This window comes from Chlorella variabilis, assembly GCF_000147415.1.
Source record: "Chlorella variabilis unplaced genomic scaffold CHLNCscaffold_5, whole genome shotgun sequence".
In the NCBI taxonomy this organism is placed as follows: Eukaryota; Viridiplantae; Chlorophyta; class Trebouxiophyceae; order Chlorellales; family Chlorellaceae; genus Chlorella; species Chlorella variabilis.
Genome location: NW_005435083.1, coordinates 276,778 through 294,449, shown reverse-complemented (window position 1 = coordinate 294,449; position 17,672 = coordinate 276,778). Strand labels below are relative to the sequence as shown.

Sequence of the window (17,672 nt, the reverse complement as noted above, 5' to 3'; positions counted from 1 at the left end):
GCGGGTAGCGAGCAAGCAAGGTACAGGGGGATCATGGGATGGCCAAGGGGACTTCGAAGCACGGCGGACGCTCAGGGAGAGGGGCGAAACAGTGTAAGTATGCATGCACGCAGCGCATGCAAGGCCCGAGGGCGCGCGATCATTTGCGGGGTTTCACAAAGGCACATAGCTAACCGCACCGCCTGCCATGCTGCCAATCAATGGTAGATGACAAGGCAGGCTTCATGATGTAGGCAGCAGGGGGGCTTGCTGCTCACAGACGCGGCGAGGGACAGGCCCAGCCAGTATGATGGGCGGCTTCAGTCGACATAATCCTCCACCTGCAGCCAAGATGGGGGCGGCAGCAGACACACAGACACATCCACCTTAAGGGCTTCCTGCCTTGCGTCGCTCCCTGCAGCCTGCCACAGGCCCATGTACGGCGCATGCGCTGACGCAGCCATGCATGGAGCGCCCCTTAAGGCCACAGACCAGCCACACCACACACCACACCACACACACACCGCACTGCACCCCAGCCGCGCCAGGCGCGCACCAGGTCGTAGTCGTCCTCCTTGAGCTCGCGGCGGAAGCGGCGCCAGCCCCCCGCCATCACGCACACCTCTGGGTGCGCGCCCCCCGCCTCCTCCATCCGCTCTGCCAGCCTGCAGCCGGCGGCAGCAGCGGGCCGTGCAGCGTGGGCGTGGAGAGGCAGGTGCAGGCCGCAGCAGGAACGGCACGCCAGCAGCAGGCAAGGGGCCGCCGGGTGCTCACCGCTGCGCGCAGAAGGGCCCCCGCTGCTGCGACAGGAAGCAGTGCAGGACCACGGTGTCCATGCCCTGGCAGAGCGCCACCAGCTCATCCACCCGGTTGTCGTCGCAAAAGGTCTCCGCCGCTGCAGGGCGGGGCGAAGCAGGGAGAGCGGCCACAGCATGACTTGCACGCGCGGAGCGGGTGGTTTGGAGGTTGGTGAGTCAGCCGGCGGTCAACCGCACGCGCGGCTGAGGCGAGCGCGCTGGACGCTCACCTATGTTAACAGCACCCCTGATGTGCCCTCCCGCAAAGTCGCTGTCCCTGACGTCGATGACCAGCACCTTGTCCTCGCCTCCCTCCGCCCTGCGAGGGACATGGGCGAGGGGGAGGGTGAGGCGTGGGAGTCGGCCCGCTGCAAGTGGCTGTACAGGAGCGGCGGCGGTGGCGCAGCCGTGCGCTGGCTCCCGCACTGCAAGGAGCTGCCCTCCAGTATGCACAACGTGATCCGACAGCGTATCGGTTTAAAGCTACGTCTCGGCGTTGGTCATCCCCTTGTACTCACCCTCGCAGCAGCGCCTTCACCCTCGCCGGAGCGAGGAGACCCACAGCCGCTGTCGTCGACATGGGCGGGTGCCGGTGGTGGTAGACAGAAACTTGCAGCAATCGTGGTGCTGGCTGGCTTGAAAGTCAAGCCTTGCTAGAAACGCAGCGAAGGGCAGGTTGGGCAAAGAGCAAGGAAACGATTGAACCACGGCAATTGATCTTGTCTGGGTCCTCATGCACCCGCCCGTCGTGCCTGCCGTGCCTGGCTGGCGGCGGGTTGCAAGTTGCAACACAGCGATTCTTTTGCAAGCTTTCTGCCCTCGTTCAAGGGTGCAAAGCGCCCGGCCAGGCAAGCAGGCCTGCTCAATCCTCGCCACTCTCCAACGCCTCGTCGTCGTTGAACACTGCCGGGTCGCCCTCGCTGGCGCTCGTGCTGTGGGGCGAGGCCCAGCCGCCACCAACATATCTGTTCAGGTCGTAATCCCCTCCCGCATCGCCATGTTCCGGCCTGCAGGCAGGGAAGGAAGCAGCACAGTGAGGCAACCTGGGCGTGAGCACGCTGTCAGCTCGCGCACTGCCCTTACCCGTAGCTCTCGCTGTCACTGGTGCCGTCAGACTCCTCATGTCCCTCCCCCCTGCCCCCCTCCTCTTCCCCCTCATCCGCCGGCGTGCCATCAATGCCGGCCGCAGCAGCATCCCCGCCGTGCCCTGCACCCCCAGCCGCGCCGCCTTCATCCTGCCGCGCTGCTACCGTGGCCGTGCCACGGGCTGCCTGTGGGGCGGCAGCAGGGGTGCCCACAGGCTGCGCGGGGCGGTGCTCCAGCTCCAGCTCCACCCCCCGCATGCTGCCCTCGCCTGGGGCAGTGGCATGCAGTTGAAGGGCGTCAGCAGCTGGGGTTGTGGGCAGTTTGCACGGCCAGTGCAGCAGCAGCGGCAGCATCAGAAGCGGCCGGAAGGCTGGCGCCGTGCCAGCTGCCCCGCATCAGAAGCGCCGCACCTTCGAAGTCGAGCAGCCAGTGCAGCGCCAGGGTGCGGCCGCCCCACTCTGGCCTCAGCATGATCTCGGCGTGGACCACAAAGAAGCCCCAGCCCAGGCGGCGCACCCTGAAGTTGCCTGGCTCACTCAGGACCAAGGTGCTGGGGCGGAAGGTGGGGTGCAGGTGCACAACCACTTGCTCAATGAACTCCCGCTCCTCCTCTGCATGCAGGCAGGGCAGGCCAGCCAGGTCACAGGTGTGAACATGGAGGCAGTGAGCAGAGCCCACCCATCTCTGAGAGTCGCACCCAAGGACTCCATACGCACAAAGAATGTCCAGTCGTGTTGGTTGCCGCTGCCTGCCTGCAGTTTGGTGGGGGCGTCCCCGCTTACGGGAGCCATGCAGGGGCGTCTCTCCAACTTTCCTTGCACTTGCATGTGAATGCACCCCTATGCCATGGCTGGAAGCTATTGCATACCCGCGGCGGTACCAGCGCATGGTCATTGCCAATGAACACCCTCTTGTGTTCCAGCCGCCGAGGCGCGAGGCGGGCACGCTCCTGCAGCATAACAGGCACTCAACTGTTGACAGCGTTGTGCATCCAGCCATCATCACAACAAGGCATGGAAGCGTTTGCTCCCGTGGCAGGCAGGGGAGGGAGGCGGCGCTGCACCTCGGCTATCTCGCAGCCACGCTGGGCATAGAGCGCTGGGAAGGCCAGCTGCACCCGCTGGTCCAAATCCTCATCAGGCTGCACCTCTGCCAGCCACAGCGTGCGCCTGCATGTGGAAGGCCATGGGCATGGGCTGGACAAGGCGGCAGGCCCATGGCCTGCTGCCCACTCATGGTGCCCACGGTAGCATTCGGGCTGCCCAGGAATAGGCCAGTGGTGCGAGGCCTGCACACCTGCACAGAGGGCACTCCCGCCGCCGCTCCTGCGCCGGCTTGCGCCCATCTGCTGGCTTGCGCATGTCAAACAGGCGCCCAAGGCAGAAGCTGCAGTACGTGTGCCTGCACGGCGTCGTCACTGGGCCGTGGAAAAGTGAGTGGCACAGGGCGCACAGCAGGTCGTCGGCCGGCTCTGCGCCACAGTGCTCGGCGGGGCGCAGCAGTTTGGATGCCATGATGGGGGTCTGCAGACAGTACAGGTATGAGTCACCACCAGAGGCGCAGCAAACGGCGGCCTTGTGCCGGGCGGGCGGAGGTAATGCTGCAGCCATCTGCACCTTCCTGCATTGCTGCAGCAACCCCGCAGAGCCCAGACGCCATTAGATGCGAGACAGCACTTGCCGAGGGTAGGGGAAGGCTTGGGTGAAGGCCAGTGCACCTTGATGTCAGCCGAGGAGGGGCTCAATTTCAGATGCGACAAGTGTGTTAGGCTTGAGCACAATGCAGGCAGGCGAAACAAGGCGCACAATGCTGCTGAACACACGCTGACGTGTGTTTTGCCTACTGATGCCAGGCGAAACAAAAAGGTATTCAGTAGTGAGCATTAATCCGGGGATGCAAAGCACAAGCAAAATTGGCGTCCAGAGTCACCCGCGATGCTGTGCCGACCGCTGCCCGTGTTTCCTCTCTTCCGCCACACGGCAGCTCGCTCCTGGTGCTCGTGTGGCCACAGACTTGCAGCAGCAGCGGCAGGAGCCCCCAATACAGCATGCGCCGCCACCGCCGCCACCGCCGCCCAGGCGACGGCAGCGACGGCCTCTGACCAGTGGCCAGGCCTGCATGAGTGGAGGCTGGCAGACGCAGACCTGCGGACAGTGTGGGGCGCCAAGGGGCCTGTTCCACCGCAAGCAGATGAGCGAGGGACAGCAGCAGCAGCGTTCGAGCCAGCGGGACTGCCAGCCTCGCTCGCAGCGTGTGGCAGAGAAGTATTGCTGTCTGCAGATCCACGAAGGAAGGCGGCACTGACATTTGCGGCATGGCGAGCTTTCAAGGCAGGAACGCTGCCCATTGGCACAGGTGTGGCTTTAGGTTTGTGATATAGCAGGCCGTGGGATGAGTGGTGGTGGCGCTTGCATATCTCTTTGTTGCCCTTTGCCCTTCTTGCGGCTTGGCGGACTAACTGACGTCGCGCCCCCACTCTGCTCATGCTTGCAGCTGATCCGCTGGAGGGACCTCCGGCACGCCCAGCCAAGCCTGAGCTTGTACCGCCACGCCAGATCCCCTCCATGGACGTGAGTGGTGGTGTGTGCCTGGACCGCGTCTGTGTCATGAGGCACGATGGCTGGCTGGGCGGGACGTGGGTGCACCGCCGGCTGGGCCCACTCGGTGCTCCAGTGTGAGCTGCTGCTGCTGTGGGCCTGAAGCAAGCACGCACTCCTGTCCTGCCTGTCGCAGAAGAGCACGCTGCCAAAGAGTGTGTACATGCTGCACAACTTGACGCATGTGAGTGGGGGAGGGAGGTACTGTGGCGCGCCTGCCCCGCCTTGACCATCTGCAGCGGCCGCCCATGCCGGCGCCCTTGCTTCCCTTGAGTACAGGTGGAGCTGAATGCTGTTGACCTGGCATGGGACACGGTTGTGAGGTTCTCGGCCTTTGGGCTGCCTGCAGACTTTTACTCCGACTTTGCCAGGTGACTCCCCCTGGCCTGCCTCGTGGCTGTCTGTCTGTCCGTCTGCCTGTTTGCTCACCCTTTGGCATCACCTGCAATTAACCCCGTGGGCATACCTTCAACGTGCGGTCGCTTCCTGTGGGCTGCTGCCTGGCGCAGGGTGGCCGACGACGAGAGCCGCCACCTGAGCTGGTGCCTGCAGCGGCTGGAGGAGCTGGGGTTTGAGTATGGCTGCATGCCGGCGCACGACCTGCTGTGGGAAGGGTGCCAGCTGTCGCAGCACGATCTGGGCGCCCGGCTGGCCGTCGTACCCATGGGGCAGGTGCGTGCAGGTGGCAGGCAGGCCGCCTGTGCCAGTTGTGACACCAACACGATCGGGGGTCGCCTGCGGAGCAGCCATTGTGCTGGATCCGCCACGCCATTGCAGGTGGCTATCCAGGGATGCGAAGGGCTGACCCGCCTGCCTGCGCCTGCCAATGTGGTGCAGGAAGCCAGGGGGCTGGATGCGGGCGACCGGCTGGCCAAGCGGCTGGTTGGCATGGGTGACAACCGCACCGCGGCGATTGTACGCCGGGTACGCCAGCGCTGAGCTCGTTCTGCCTCGGGGCACGGGCGCCTGCCAGGCCTGCCCCTGGCTGTGTCAAATGCCACAGCAGCCTTGCATGGTACCCTGCATCCCACATTTCTGCTGCTGCTGAGGGCCTGTCTTGGACTTTTCCTGGGCTGCAGATCGCCACGGAAGAGAGGGCTCATGTGGCAGTGGGTAGGTGCCAGCTGGCTTGCTGTTCCCACTGCGTGCCACCCAGGTGGTGCGGCAGCTTGCCCCACCGCCCCTCGCCTCCTGCCAACAAGCAGCCTTCTTGCGCCTGCCTCGCCTGCAGGCGTCGCATGGTTCAGCCGCATCTGCGCCGCGCTGGGCGTGGAGCCAGGCCCCTCCTTTCAGAAGCTGCTGCTGACGCTCACGCCGGGGCTGCTCAAGGGGCCCTACAACGATGCCGAGCGCCAAGAGGTGGGCCTGCCTCAGCAGTGGTACTTTACCGCACTGTGGGAGCCAGACCTGCGGCAGGCGGCGGCAGAAGTGCTGGCAGCGGCGGAGCGGGGCGGCCAGCCTGCGCCGCTCCCGGCCAGCATGCGCAGCGGCACAGCGCTGGCGCCGGTGCGAGAACCCGAGAAGTTGCGGCAGCTGGCAGCCCGGCTGGCGGCCGTGCTGGACCTGGAGCTGGCTGCGTCGCGTCCCGCGTAGGCCCCAGCTTGCTTGCGCACAGGCTGCCAGCCCATGCGGCAAGGGGGAATCTGCCGCTCCATGACGCTGTGACGCTGGTGTTGCCTGAACCCCATTCTTCTGCCTGACTGCACTGCATCTTGCCATTTTATCATGTATTCAATGCCCTGTGCACTCCTGTAGCAAGCACACGTAGTGGCACAGAAATCAGGCTTGCGCTCAACCTGGAGGGACAGATGGCGGGGGGCAGGGGGGTGGGATGACGCGGTGTGTCCGACTGTTCGATCATACCCCGAATCAGCAGCAGTTGGCCGAGTTATATTTGAACAGCGAGCTCTGCGTTCATTTTTAGAGGGCGGAGGGCTACAGCCACAAGCTGGTAGACATGGAGCGCCTACCACTTAGAGCCGTGCTGCTGCTGGTTTGGTGCTGTGTGTGCGCGCTAGGTGAGTGCAACTTGTCACGCCACCGCAGTGGCATGCGCGGCTCACATGTCCATGCGTCGTCGAGCCCTGGGGGAGCTGCAAGCCGCTTTGGGGCAACCCTCATGTGGCAGGCAGTGATCAACAGCGGCCCCCGCCGCCGCACTTCCGCTGCCGCCTGTTTGCCGGCTGGTCACCGCCGCACTCGGCGCTTGCTCGTAATTGATGGGCAGCAGGCAAGACCATCCTGAGCCTGCACATTGTCAAGCCGCACTGCATCGTACCGTGGCTGCAGGCATTGGACCAGAGTGGTACAACTGCAGCCCCGCAAACTGCGCCGCGCCAGACTGCCAGTGTGCATCCTGGACGGCGCCCGCCGTGAACGGCACCCCGCTGGCGGCCAAGGACACCCCGCAGTTCATCGTGTTCACGGCAAGTGCCAGCATGGCTCTGCTCTGAGCGAGCTCCCATGGCTCTCGCCCCTGCCGCTCGCCTCATTCTGCGTGCCGCCGTCCCGCTGCAGCACGACGATGCGATTGGCCAGCCGACCAACCAGGCGGTCCGCGAGATCATTGACAAGCACAAGAATCGCAACGGTGGGCGAGGCTGGAGGCGGGGGTCGCTGCGCGTGCGCGTGCCTGGCGCTCATCATGCCGCCGATGAGCTTGGCATGCCCCGTCTGCTGCCTTGCCTGCAGGCTGCAACATGCCGGCCACCTTCTTTGTGCTGGAGAGCGGCACCGACTGCCTGCTTGCCAAGGCATTCTGGGAGCAGAACAGCGAGGTGAGCGCCCCTGCGGGGGCACGCGGGAAGGCCCACTTGCCCGCCAGCGGACGCCAAGCCTGCGCCCACCTCCTCCCACCACCTCTCCCGTCGCGCTGCTGCGGCGGCTGGATGCGGGCGGCGGCAGCAGCTGCGGCAGCCAGGCCACGGGCTGGGGGGGCTTGCAATGCTGTGCCGGCGTGACTTGGCGGGCTGCTGGCCGATGGCTTCAGCCCGACAGCCCGCCCCGCCGCGCCCCGCCCCGCCCCGCCCTCCCGCACCGCCCCACAGATTGCCATCCACAGCAAGACGCACCTGCCGCTGACCAGCCCCTTCCCGCTGGGCCCCGAGGGTGAGCTTGCTCCCCGCCAGGGCAGCCAGCCATGCCCCCGCCCCGCCGTCGCTTGCGCTGCAGCAGGCGGGGGCCATATGCGGCACAGCCTGCGCACGGTGTGCCCCCTCCCTCTCTGACCCAAACAGAGCGGCTGCACCCCCACCCTGCCCCCTGCCCTTGCCGCAGGCATGTGGGAGGAGATGTTCAGCGTGCGCGAGTACCTGAACGAGACCTGCGGCATCCCGCTGGAGGTGCGCCGCTGCAGCGGCAGGGGGTGGACGTGAGGGTGTGTGCAGGCACACGCCGCCGCCTGCGCCTCGCCCGCCCACCTCCTCCCCCCTGCGCCCCTCCCCACCCATGCACACGCCTGCCTGCCTTACCCCCCCTCTTCCTCCGCAGGACATGGTTGGGTTCCGGGCCCCGCTGCTGGTGCACAACCCCGCGGTACGTGCCAACCTGGCTGCGGAGGGCATGCTGTACGACAGCAGCATCATCGAGTTCTACGCCCCCGACTCGACCACCTCCCCCAATGCCTCCACCCGCCTCTGGCCATACACCATGGACCAGGGCATACCGCAGGTGTGTGGGGGGGGGTGGGTGGGGGGGTGGCCGGCGGGCTGCTGGTGGTGGGTGGGTGGTGGGTAGTTGGGTGGTTGGGAGGCTACTGGTGGTGGTGTGTGTGTGTGTTGTGTGTGTGTTGTGTGTGTGTGTGTGTGTGTCTGTGTGTGTGTCTGTGTGTCTGTGTGTTGGCTGCGGGGTTCACATGGGTGTGGCGGTTGGTGGTGGTGGATTCCCGATGGGCAGGGGCTCTGCATGTGTGGGCACGAGCGCTGCACAGCGCCTGCCCGCCCGCCGCCCCCGTCCCCGCCACCCCGCCCCGCCCCTGCCGCGCCCCACCCCGCCCCGCCCCGCCCCCTCCCTCTCTCCCGCAGGACTGCACCTACTTCCAGGGCAACAACTGCACCCAGGAGGAGCGGTACCCAGGCTTGTGGGAATTCCCGCTGCTCAACACGCAGGCGGCGAGTGAGTGGGCAGCGCGCTGCCGCGCCCATTTGGCCTGCCTCCCCCTTCCTTCCTACACACACCCTTCCTTCCTACACACACACACACACACACACTCACGCCACGCCACACACGCTTACCCCCCACGCACTGCGCGCCTGCCTGCCCCCTGCCCCCCCCTGCAACAGACGGCACCCTGCTGTACAGCATGGACCCGGGGCGGGACGCGTCGGCAGAGTACGGCGCCGCCGCCCAGGGCGGCCTCCCCGCCGCCGACCTGCGCCAGCTGCTGGAGCTCAACTTCAACAGCAGGTGGGGGCGCCAGGAGGGCTTGGCTGGCAGCCAGGGATGCTGGACGTCGGGCGGGCGGGCGGGCCCCTTTTGAGGGATCTGGGTGTGCATCCCCTGGCGAGGGCGGCCATGCTGGGGGGGGGACATGCCCGTGTCGAGTGCCCGCTCAGCTCCCTCCCTCCCTCCCTCCCTCGCTGCCCCCGCGCAGCTACAACGGCAACCGCGCCCCCTTTGGCATCTACGTGCACACGCCCTGGGCCACCCCCGACGCCGTGGCCGCCACCAACGACTTCCTGTCCTGGGCGCTGGCCCTCAATGGCACATACGCCGTCACCATGCGCACAGTCATCGAGTGGATGAAGGTAGTGTGTGTGTGTGTGTGTGTGTGTGTGTGTGTGTGTGTGTGTGTGTGTGGTGGGCGCACCGGCAGCGGCGCCTGGGCGCCCGAGAAGCCGGCGCCTGCGGCGCGCAAAGCCCGTGGCCGCCTCCCCGCCCGGCGCGGGCCATGCCGGCGCGCTCACACGCGCGCCGCCGCTGCCTCCCGCTCCGCCACGCCGCTCTGCAGGACCCGGTGCCTGTCTCCCAGATGGATGAGTGGCTGAGCTGCAAGCAGGTGGACCTGTCCAAGTCGCCGGGCGCCACCCGGTGCCAGGTGTACACGGTGAAGCAGGGCGACTTTGGCGAGCAGATCGCCACCGACTTTGGGGTGGCCATGGCCGACCTGGCGGCCCTCAACCCAAACGTGAGCCGCGCGCGCCCACAGCCGGCAGCACAGCACAGCACAGCACAGCACAGCACAGCGCAGCCTGGCTTACCGCTCGCCACCTGCCGCCGGCGGCGGCCTGCCCCATGCCGGCATCACCGCCGCCGCCCTGCGCCCACCTGCTGCCACCGATGGATTGCCGTCCTTGCCTGGGCTCCACCGCCCCCCCTGCTCCCTGCCCGCCTGCCTGCCTGCAGCTGGACACGCTTCAGATTGGGGAGCAGGTGCTGATCCCGCCCTTTGACGACAAGTGCGGCGAGGGCACCCCGGTGACCAGCCCCCCGACTGCCTGAGAGCCACTGCTGCCCGAGAGATGGGCAGCCAGCGCTGCTGCCACCACTATCGCACACAGGCCCAAAGCGCCGGATCCCGCGAATACTGTCCCATCCCCTAAGTAGCCATTGGCCCCATGCCCCGCAGCCCCTGGCAGCGCTCAAATCAGCAGCGCCATGCACCCGCGGATCACCCCACGGTCCCTGCCCGCCTACAGTAACCCAGCGGGAGAGTTTTTCCCTTCGAGTATGCCGACACACGACTGCTTCCTGGTATTTTATACATGCTTTTGCTGTCTCTCCCCCCCCACATGATTATTGGCGATGTCGATGGCCCCTCCCTGGGCCCGTGCTCCACCCACACTGCTCCCTCTCCGGCGCTGATACAAGCTGCCCTGCTCCTTTTCCTCGGGGCGCATTGCCCCTCGCTCCCTCCCATCGAGATTATTGTTGTACAACCCTACCGGCAAGTGCGCCATTCAAACAAAACAGATGGCATACCCTTCCCTGGCAACAAGCGCCAGGGACAGGGCAGGGAAAAAATTGGGAGAACAGTGGTACATCAAATGCAGCCGTCAAATTAGATTACGCGGCACAGAAGGATTCAACAACACGACAGCCGTGTGCCTCACTTCTCGCCCTGCCGCCTGGCCTCAGCCTCCTCCCCCTCCTCCCCCTGCGACTGTTCCTGCGGCTGACCCTCCAGCTGGGCGCCCTCCCCGGGCGGCTGCCCTGCCATCTCCGCCAGCAGTGGCTGCAAGTAAGCCTGCTCCACCTTTGGCTCCGCCTTGGCCGCCCGCCTCAGCAGCTCCACCGCCGCCTCAAGCTGGCCCAGCTTGCGGTGCAGCGTGGCCTGGGACACCCAGCACCGCACCCGCAGCTCGTCTGCAGGCGCGGGCAAGTGGTGGTGGGGGGGGGTAGGAGGGATAGCACAGAGGGTTCAGCGGCGCAGCCAGGCGTGGATGGGGGCTCTCTCTCTTTCCACCCCGAGTCCGCACCACCCGCCTGCCTCGGCATGCCACTGCTGTGCCTGCCCAGCAGCTGCCTGCCCTCGCCACGCACCCGTCTGAGCCGCCTCCGCCGCTTTCCCAAAGGTGTGGATGGCGGCGTCGTGCTCCTGCTGCATGTGCATCGCCACCGCCGCCCCAAACCAGGCGCGAGCCCGCGACTGGGCATCCAGCTGCACCGCACAGCATTGCATGCATGAGGGGGCGGGGCATGGTCAGGCGCCAGCGGGGATCCCAGCGGAGCTACCACCTAACAGCCAGGCCCAGCCCCGGGCAGCAGGCGCATGCCGCATGCATGCAGGCTGTCGCTGGGTGTAAACACGCAGGCAGGCCCATGCCGCCCGCGCGCCGCCGTGCCTGCTGGCTGTGCGCCGCCTGCAGGAAGCACTGCTCAGACAGCGGCCAGTCCTTGAGCGCAGCATGCACCTGCGGGCAGGCGCAGGCCGGGGGGGCAGGGGAGGCGGAGCTGGGACCCGGCATGCCAGGCCTGCGTCGCCGGCGGGGCAGGTCCCGCCAGGCGGGCACCCGGCCACTTGTCTGCCCATCGGCCCACCATGCTGCCAGGCCTGACCCCGCCTCCCCGCCTCCCCGCCCCACCACAGCACACATACATATCCTCCTGACCTGTCCAAGCGCGTAGAGCGCGTTGGGCTGGCCAGGGTAGAGCTGCAGCAGGCGCTGCAGCACTGTGCAGGTGGCGCCCGCGCGGCCCTCGGCCCTCAGATGCGCCACCCTGTCAAACAGCGCCGCCTGGTCCGAGGTGGTGAGCAGGAAGTGGCGGAGCTCGGGGTCCACGCCAGCGGCAATGGGGCCCACCGCACCCGCAGCCACCGCAGCGGCCGCCGCAGCAGCGGCATCGGGCGCCGGCCGGGCCGGCGCGGCGTCCGCCGTCGGCTGCTGCGTGCCGGTGGGCAGCCCCACGGCTCGCCGCACCGCGGGCTGCTTCAGCGCGTGGTTTTGCAGCAGCGCCAGGCCGCTGCCGGCGGCCCAGTAGCAGAGCGCGCCCTGGGGCAGCTGCAGGCGGGCAGCCGGGGAGGGGGAGGGGGGCAGGGGCTGGATGCTGAGCTGGTAGCCCTGCGCATGAATGCCCTGCCCTCTTGCCCCGCCTCCTGGCAGTCCCCCACACCGCACCACACCCGCCCCCACCCCGCCCACCCCACCTGCAGCGCGATGGCAAACAGCGGCACCATCATCCACTCCAGCAGCAGGCGCAGCCCTCCCATCACCCACAGCATCACGCTGGCCTGCTGGCGCGAGCCCGCCGGCACTGCAGGGCGGGCGGGGAGGCACGGCACACAAGCGCGTCGGCCCGCCATGCAGGCAAGCGCCAGCCTGCCCAGGCAGCCAGCCAACGCTCGCGGTACTTGCAACACACGTTGGCGCCGCTTTGCATCCAGCTGCTGCCAGCCGGCCACCATGCGGCAGGCGCGCTTGCCTGTGAACGCCGCATCTATGTTTGCCAGCATGGATAGCACGATGCCCACAGGCAGCACCACGCCCGCCATGCCTGCGGAGGCAGGCGGCGGCAGGCGCGTGCCACGTCAACAGCCGCACCAGCCAGGTCCCCAGCCGTGCCGGCAGGCGCCGTCCTGCCCTGCCTCCCCACCTCGCCATCCACCCGCACACGCAAAGCACCGCCGCCCCCGGGCAGGCGTGCCCCTGCACCCACCCACCCATGGGCGCGGTCCAGGTAGCCAGGTCCATGGCTGGCAGGGTGAGGTCTGGGAACCAGGCGCCGCCGCCGGTGCTGAAGCCGGGCCAGCCGCTGAGGCTCATGGTGCGGATGGCGGCCATGGCTGTGATGAAGACGGGCAGCTGGGCCAGGGGAGAGGCCAGCGCCCAGGCGGGGTGCGGCGCACCCGCAGCCTGCCGCAGCTGGTGGAAGCGAGCCAGGATCTGGCGCATGGAGGGGCCTGGCGGCGGCGGCGGCAGCGGCGACGGGCTGCCCGCAGCCCGCTGCTGCTGCTGCTGCTGTAATGCTGCCACCGCCGCCGCCGCCGCCTGCTGCTTTCGCTGCCAGCGCTGCTGCCTGCTGCCGCCGCCGTGCCGCTCCGCCTCCTCCTGCTGAGTGGCGCCTGCCGCCGCTGCCGGTGCCGCCGCATTGAGCTGACGCCGCATGCTGGCTGCCACCTCGTCACGCGCCTGGCGCAGCAGCGGCATGAGCGCCGCGCTGGCCTTCATGCCTTGCAGCGAGACGGGGAACATGGCGACGCGGACCGCCACACCCACTGAGCAGATGGTGGCCCACCAGGGCAGCCCCGTGGCGGCGTGCAGCCCATCCACGGCAGCCATGGCTGCCCCCAGCACAGCTCCAGGGTCGCCGCCACCGCCCGCTGCTGCTGCAGCGGCGGCAGTCGCGCCGTCGGCGGCTACCGCCAGCGAATCGGCGGCGGCGTCGAGGCTGGCGGCGCCGGCGGAGCTGCCGAGCCCAAGCGCCTGGCCACCTGCACCTGCTGCTTCTCCTGACGAGCTGCTAAAGCTACGAAAGGCCAGAAGGGTGGTGCTCTCCAGCGGTCCAGCCCACCTGCAACCAAAAGGGGGTGGCAGCAAACCGGAAAATGATCACCACAGGTCGCCACAAAGAGCCTCTGGCAAGCATGCTGGCAGCGTTTAAAGCGCACCTCATCACCCGGGCTGCTCTCTGGGCGGTGGACAGGGTCGCCATGTCGCCAGAGGCGACCCAGGCAATGCCCAACTGCGAGGATGGAGAGGGGGGCTATGGGCAGAGCTTCGTAGATGGGTCCATCGATTTTTGCCGACTCAGCGCCACGCTGGATCGCGTGGAAAACGTGCTGGTTGCTCGGCAGCAGCCGAGATCACTCGTCTGATTGCCTGCCAAGTTGCAGGAGCCGGCCTCTTGAATTTTGTAAACCAAACCCTCCCGCAGAGCTCGGCAGCTGCGTTTATCGCTTCTGTTGTCATCGCCGATCCCTCATCGATACCTGATCCCATGCAGTGCCCGGTGACCGCGACACGCATGCGCCCTGCTGCTAGTCCGTCCTCTGGGGCGCGCCCTGGCGGCTTTCAGCAGCAGACGAGCGACAGGATTGCACACAGGGCGTGCCTCTCGCAGCGGTCAAAGCGGCGAGCATCGCCGGTGCTGGCAGCGGCGGCGACGGGCATAGAGGCGGTGGGCGGCGTGCGCCCCGAGATTGACGCCGCCGTCCTGCAGGCCCTCGGCCAGTGCCTCACCGACACAGACCTTGGCATGGGCAAGAAGTACAAGGTAGGGCGCAGGCCGAGCGCTGGATCAACACCCTTGTGTGCACGGTGGCAACCGTGAACGCGCCTACCCGTGCGGCTGCACTGCCGCCCCATGCCCTTGCCCCCGCTCCTGTCCGCCCATGCCGTGCCGTGGCCCTTCCCCTGCCCTCCATCACCTCCATCACCCTGTACCGCAGGGCAAGGTGCGGGACACATACGACCTGGGCGACAAGCTGGTCATCGTGACCACCGACCGGCAGAGCGCGTTTGACCGCCTGCTGGCCGCCATCCCCTTCAAGGGCCAGGTGCTCAACCAGACCTCGGCCTGGTGGATGCAGCAGACGCAGCACATCGTGAAGAACGCGCTGCTGTCGGGTGCGGAGCCTCCATGCCTGCGCTGCATGGCCGCCCGACCCACTGCCTGCGGCGCCGCCCTGGTACCTTGTGCACTGGGGGACCCGCTTGCGGCGTGCACCTCCCCATGCCTCACGCGTGCCCCTGTGCCCCCTTGTTGCTGCCCGGCGCAGTGCCTGACGCCAATGCATGCATCATGAAGAAGTGCGGCGTGTTCCCGGTGGAGTTTGTGTGCCGCGGGTTCATGACGGGTGCGGCAGGCAGCGGGCGTCTGTGCTTGCAAGCATTTGGAAGCAGGCCAGCTGGCACATGGCCGGCACCAGCCCGTCACATTGCCTCACCAGCCCGGCAGCATACCCTGCCGGTGGTTTGGTCGGTGCAAAGCCCAGCACATGCGCCGCTGCTGCTGGCGCCGCAGGCAGCACCGACACCTCGCTATGGACTCACTACAAGAACGGGGCGCGAGAGTACTGCGGCAACACCTTCCCTGACGGCATGCGCAAGAATGAGCGGCTGGCGCAGGTGGGCCCCAGTGCAGCCTGGCTGGCGGCCAGCGCTGCCAGCATTGGCTCCTGCCAGGCTGCCGCGACAGCCTGCCGTGCTGGCTTGTGCCTGATGGTGAATGCACCCACCCCGTCCTGTGCAGAACGTCATCACCCCCACCACCAAAGCAGAGGACCACGACGAGCCCATCAGCCCCGCAGACATTGTGAGGCAGGGGCTCATGTCGCAGGTAGGGCTGGGTGGGTGGTGGGGTGGTTGGTGGCAGCGGCCACGGTGCATGCTGACAGCAGGGCGGCAGCTTGCTGCTGGCCAGCGCAGGCCAGCTGGAGCGCCAGCAGCAGCATGCACCGCCCGCCCCTGTCTGTTCGGCATTTCACAGGTGTTGCCGCCGCCGCCGCCGCCGCCGCCTGTTGTGCAGGAGGATTGGGATGCGGTGAGCACCGCGGCGCTGCAGCTGTTTGCGTTTGGGCAGCAGCAGGCGGCCCAGCGCGGGCTGCTGCTGGTCGACACCAAGTATGAGTTTGGAAAGGACGAGGCGGGTGCGCACAGAGTCGCGGGTTGGGTTGGGTTGGCTGGGGGAGTCGAGGCAGTGGAGTGCCTGCGTCTGAGCGAGGTACACTGAGGGGTGTGTCGGTGGGTGGGGGGAGGGAGGGGTCAGCAGGAGGAGGCCGCAAGCAGGCAGAGAGCTTCCCGTGGCCAGTCACCCCCCCTCCCTCCTGCCTGCCCCCGGCTGCCCCGTGCCCAGGCAACATCCTGCTGATTGACGAGATCCACACACCCGACAGCAGCCGCTACTGGCTGGCTGACACGTACGAGCAGCGGCATGCCCAGGTGGGCGGGCGGGGACATGCCAGCGATATCAGCAGCAGGTTGGGGGGGTGCTGGGAGTGGTGTGAACTGCCTCGCAGGGTGTGCCTCCAACGGTGCAAACATGCATAGCCACCCACCCCGCAGGGCGAGGAGCCCCAGAACATCGACAAGGAGTTCCTGCGCCTCTGGTTCCGAGCCAACTGCGACCCATACAACGACGCGGTGCGCGCCCGCCCGGCAGGGCCGCCGCGCACAGCCGCGCCGTTGCTGGCATGCTTCCAGGCAGCCCGGCCCAGTGCTGCATAAGCTCGTGTGTCCCGCAGCGCTGCAAGTGTGCCCGCCGCCTGCACCCTTGCTGCCATACACCCGCGCCAGCACCACCACCACCGCCCAACCTCTCCGCCGAGCAGGTGCTGCCCGAGGCGCCAGCGGAGCTGCGGTGCGAGCTGTCCAGGCGGTACGTGCTGCTGTACGAGAAGATCACGGGGCAGCAGTTCCAGCCAGCCCCGCTGGACGAGGAGCCGGCGCAGCGCATGCGCCGCAGCGTGGCGGCGGCGCTGGAGGCGCTGTGAGGCCGGCACACGCGTCCTGCCGCCCCCGCGCAGTCCATGCTGTGGGCTGCTGACGCGCCTGCCTGGGAGTGCACGCTCTTGTTTTATTGTTGTTACAGCAGCACAAGGATTAAATTACAACAAGGTTTTTGACCCGCCAGGTCCCCACCAGGCACGGCACATGCCGGCCTGCGCCCCTCAGTAGTAGGAGGCCACCACGCGCCTGTGCACCGCCGTCTTCTTCTCCGCCTGCGTCACCTCCCCCTCCACCACCTCTGCGTACACCACCCAGTGGTCGGACGTCTCCATGCGCGACCGCACCACGCACTCCATGTGCGCGATGCTGCCGTCCAGCACGGGGCAGCCGTTGGCGGCGGGGCGCCACGCGATGCCCTCAAAGCGGTCGGCGCCGGGCGGGAAGCGCTGCGGGCGGCGCGGGAGGGGGGCGGGGGGGCGGGTCAAGCAGGCAACTTGCCGCATGGGCCCGGCGCATGTTTGCGGGCGCCCTGGTGTGGGTGCAGGCACCAGCTGCACCTCAAGGCCTTCCCGATGCCATGCGTGCCATGCAGCCCAGCACACACGCGGCTGCAGGATGCAAGGCTCGCCTGCAGGAAGTGCTTGAGCGTGGCGCTGTACTCGTTCTCGCCCAGGCAGTTGAGCACAAAGGCGTCGCCAACCTGCAGGGGGGAGGGGCTTGGCGGGGGAGGGGGTTGATGGGAAGGCGGGAGGGGGCAGAGCATGCAGGGCATCGCTGCCAGCAGCACCAGCATGCGCACCAGCTGCTACACAGCGCGTGAACACGGCAGAGTGGCATCCAGTGCGCCTGTGGGGGCGGCGCTGCCCCAGCCCCAACCCAACACACACACACACACACACCCTTCACCCCCCCACCTGCATCAGCGACTCGATGGCCCTGTCCTTGGCCACCGCGATGGTGAGGCCCAGCGGCTCGAACGAGGCCTGGCTGACCCAGCTGGCCACCATGGCGCTCTTGGCATTTGTGTGGGCGGCGGTGACAATGTAGAGGCCGCCCGACACGCGCGCCAGCGCCTTGGCCACGTCCGGGCACATGGCCGCCTTCTTGCGCGCGCTGGCCTCCTTGGCGGTTAGCGCCTGGGCCAGGTCGGTGCCGGCCTCCTCAAACAGCTGCGGAGGGGCAGCGAGAGGAGGAGGGGGGGGGGGTGAGGTGAGGCAGGGCACCGAGGTGAGGCGAGGCGCGTGCAGCCGCCCACACCCCACACGCACACCCCCCACCCACCCTCACCCACGCCCCGCCCCCCACCTGGTACAGCGCCTCTGTGGGGTCGTCCTTGACGCGCAGCGCGCCCATCATCGGCTCCACCCCCGCATCCACAAACGCGCTCA

At 67.7% G+C, this 17,672-nt stretch overlaps 7 protein-coding genes across 7 annotated transcripts in view; 3 read left to right on the top strand and 4 right to left on the bottom strand.

The window, feature by feature from the left end:
- Positions 1-299: 299 nt before the first annotated feature.
- Positions 300-1,356, bottom strand: CHLNCDRAFT_142765 (hypothetical protein; the record flags this gene model as incomplete). The annotated part of the gene is made up of 5 exons (XM_005849415.1): positions 300-320; positions 536-644; positions 754-874; positions 1,007-1,095; positions 1,295-1,356. The coding sequence occupies 5 exons, from the start codon at positions 1,354-1,356 to the stop codon at positions 300-302; spliced, it is 402 nt and encodes a 133-aa protein (XP_005849477.1).
- A 282-nt stretch (positions 1,357-1,638) lies between these two features.
- Positions 1,639-3,376, bottom strand: CHLNCDRAFT_142764 (hypothetical protein; the record flags this gene model as incomplete). Its single annotated transcript, XM_005849414.1, has 7 exons — positions 1,639-1,783; positions 1,860-2,130; positions 2,273-2,473; positions 2,560-2,614; positions 2,731-2,811; positions 2,926-3,031; positions 3,159-3,376. The coding sequence occupies 7 exons, from the start codon at positions 3,374-3,376 to the stop codon at positions 1,639-1,641; spliced, it is 1,077 nt and encodes a 358-aa protein (XP_005849476.1).
- A 420-nt stretch (positions 3,377-3,796) lies between these two features.
- On the top strand, positions 3,797-6,052 carry CHLNCDRAFT_50882 (hypothetical protein; the record flags this gene model as incomplete). Its single annotated transcript, XM_005849683.1, has 8 exons — positions 3,797-4,217; positions 4,356-4,432; positions 4,596-4,643; positions 4,739-4,830; positions 4,969-5,131; positions 5,297-5,383; positions 5,539-5,572; positions 5,691-6,052. 8 exons carry the CDS (start codon positions 3,797-3,799, stop codon positions 6,050-6,052), a joined length of 1,284 nt encoding a protein of 427 aa, XP_005849745.1.
- Positions 6,053-6,416: 364 nt separating this feature from the next.
- On the top strand, positions 6,417-9,898 carry CHLNCDRAFT_142762 (hypothetical protein; the record flags this gene model as incomplete). Its single annotated transcript, XM_005849682.1, has 12 exons — positions 6,417-6,477; positions 6,749-6,876; positions 6,977-7,049; positions 7,151-7,236; positions 7,507-7,567; positions 7,736-7,800; positions 7,949-8,128; positions 8,482-8,572; positions 8,740-8,863; positions 9,051-9,204; positions 9,408-9,584; positions 9,803-9,898. The coding sequence occupies 12 exons, from the start codon at positions 6,417-6,419 to the stop codon at positions 9,896-9,898; spliced, it is 1,296 nt and encodes a 431-aa protein (XP_005849744.1).
- Positions 9,899-10,505: 607 nt separating this feature from the next.
- CHLNCDRAFT_142761 (hypothetical protein) lies at positions 10,506-13,549 on the bottom strand (the record flags this gene model as incomplete). The annotated part of the gene is made up of 7 exons (XM_005849413.1): positions 10,506-10,762; positions 10,940-11,057; positions 11,509-11,898; positions 12,045-12,151; positions 12,260-12,391; positions 12,558-13,408; positions 13,506-13,549. 7 exons carry the CDS (start codon positions 13,547-13,549, stop codon positions 10,506-10,508), a joined length of 1,899 nt encoding a protein of 632 aa, XP_005849475.1.
- A 312-nt stretch (positions 13,550-13,861) lies between these two features.
- CHLNCDRAFT_21048 (hypothetical protein) lies at positions 13,862-16,328 on the top strand (the record flags this gene model as incomplete). The annotated part of the gene is made up of 9 exons (XM_005849681.1): positions 13,862-14,110; positions 14,286-14,463; positions 14,616-14,693; positions 14,861-14,964; positions 15,089-15,175; positions 15,365-15,485; positions 15,692-15,777; positions 15,901-15,978; positions 16,167-16,328. 9 exons carry the CDS (start codon positions 13,862-13,864, stop codon positions 16,326-16,328), a joined length of 1,143 nt encoding a protein of 380 aa, XP_005849743.1.
- Positions 16,329-16,505: 177 nt separating this feature from the next.
- The window catches only part of CHLNCDRAFT_142759 (hypothetical protein), a gene marked incomplete at both ends in the record, with an annotated part of 1,931 nt that continues 764 nt past the window's right edge, over positions 16,506-17,672 (bottom strand). The window contains 4 exons of the mRNA XM_005849412.1: positions 16,506-16,730; positions 16,889-16,984; positions 17,199-17,453; positions 17,590-17,668. Of these exons, the coding sequence (XP_005849474.1) occupies positions 16,506-16,730; positions 16,889-16,984; positions 17,199-17,453; positions 17,590-17,668 (655 nt within the window). The remainder of the gene's footprint in view (positions 16,731-16,888; positions 16,985-17,198; positions 17,454-17,589; positions 17,669-17,672) is intronic.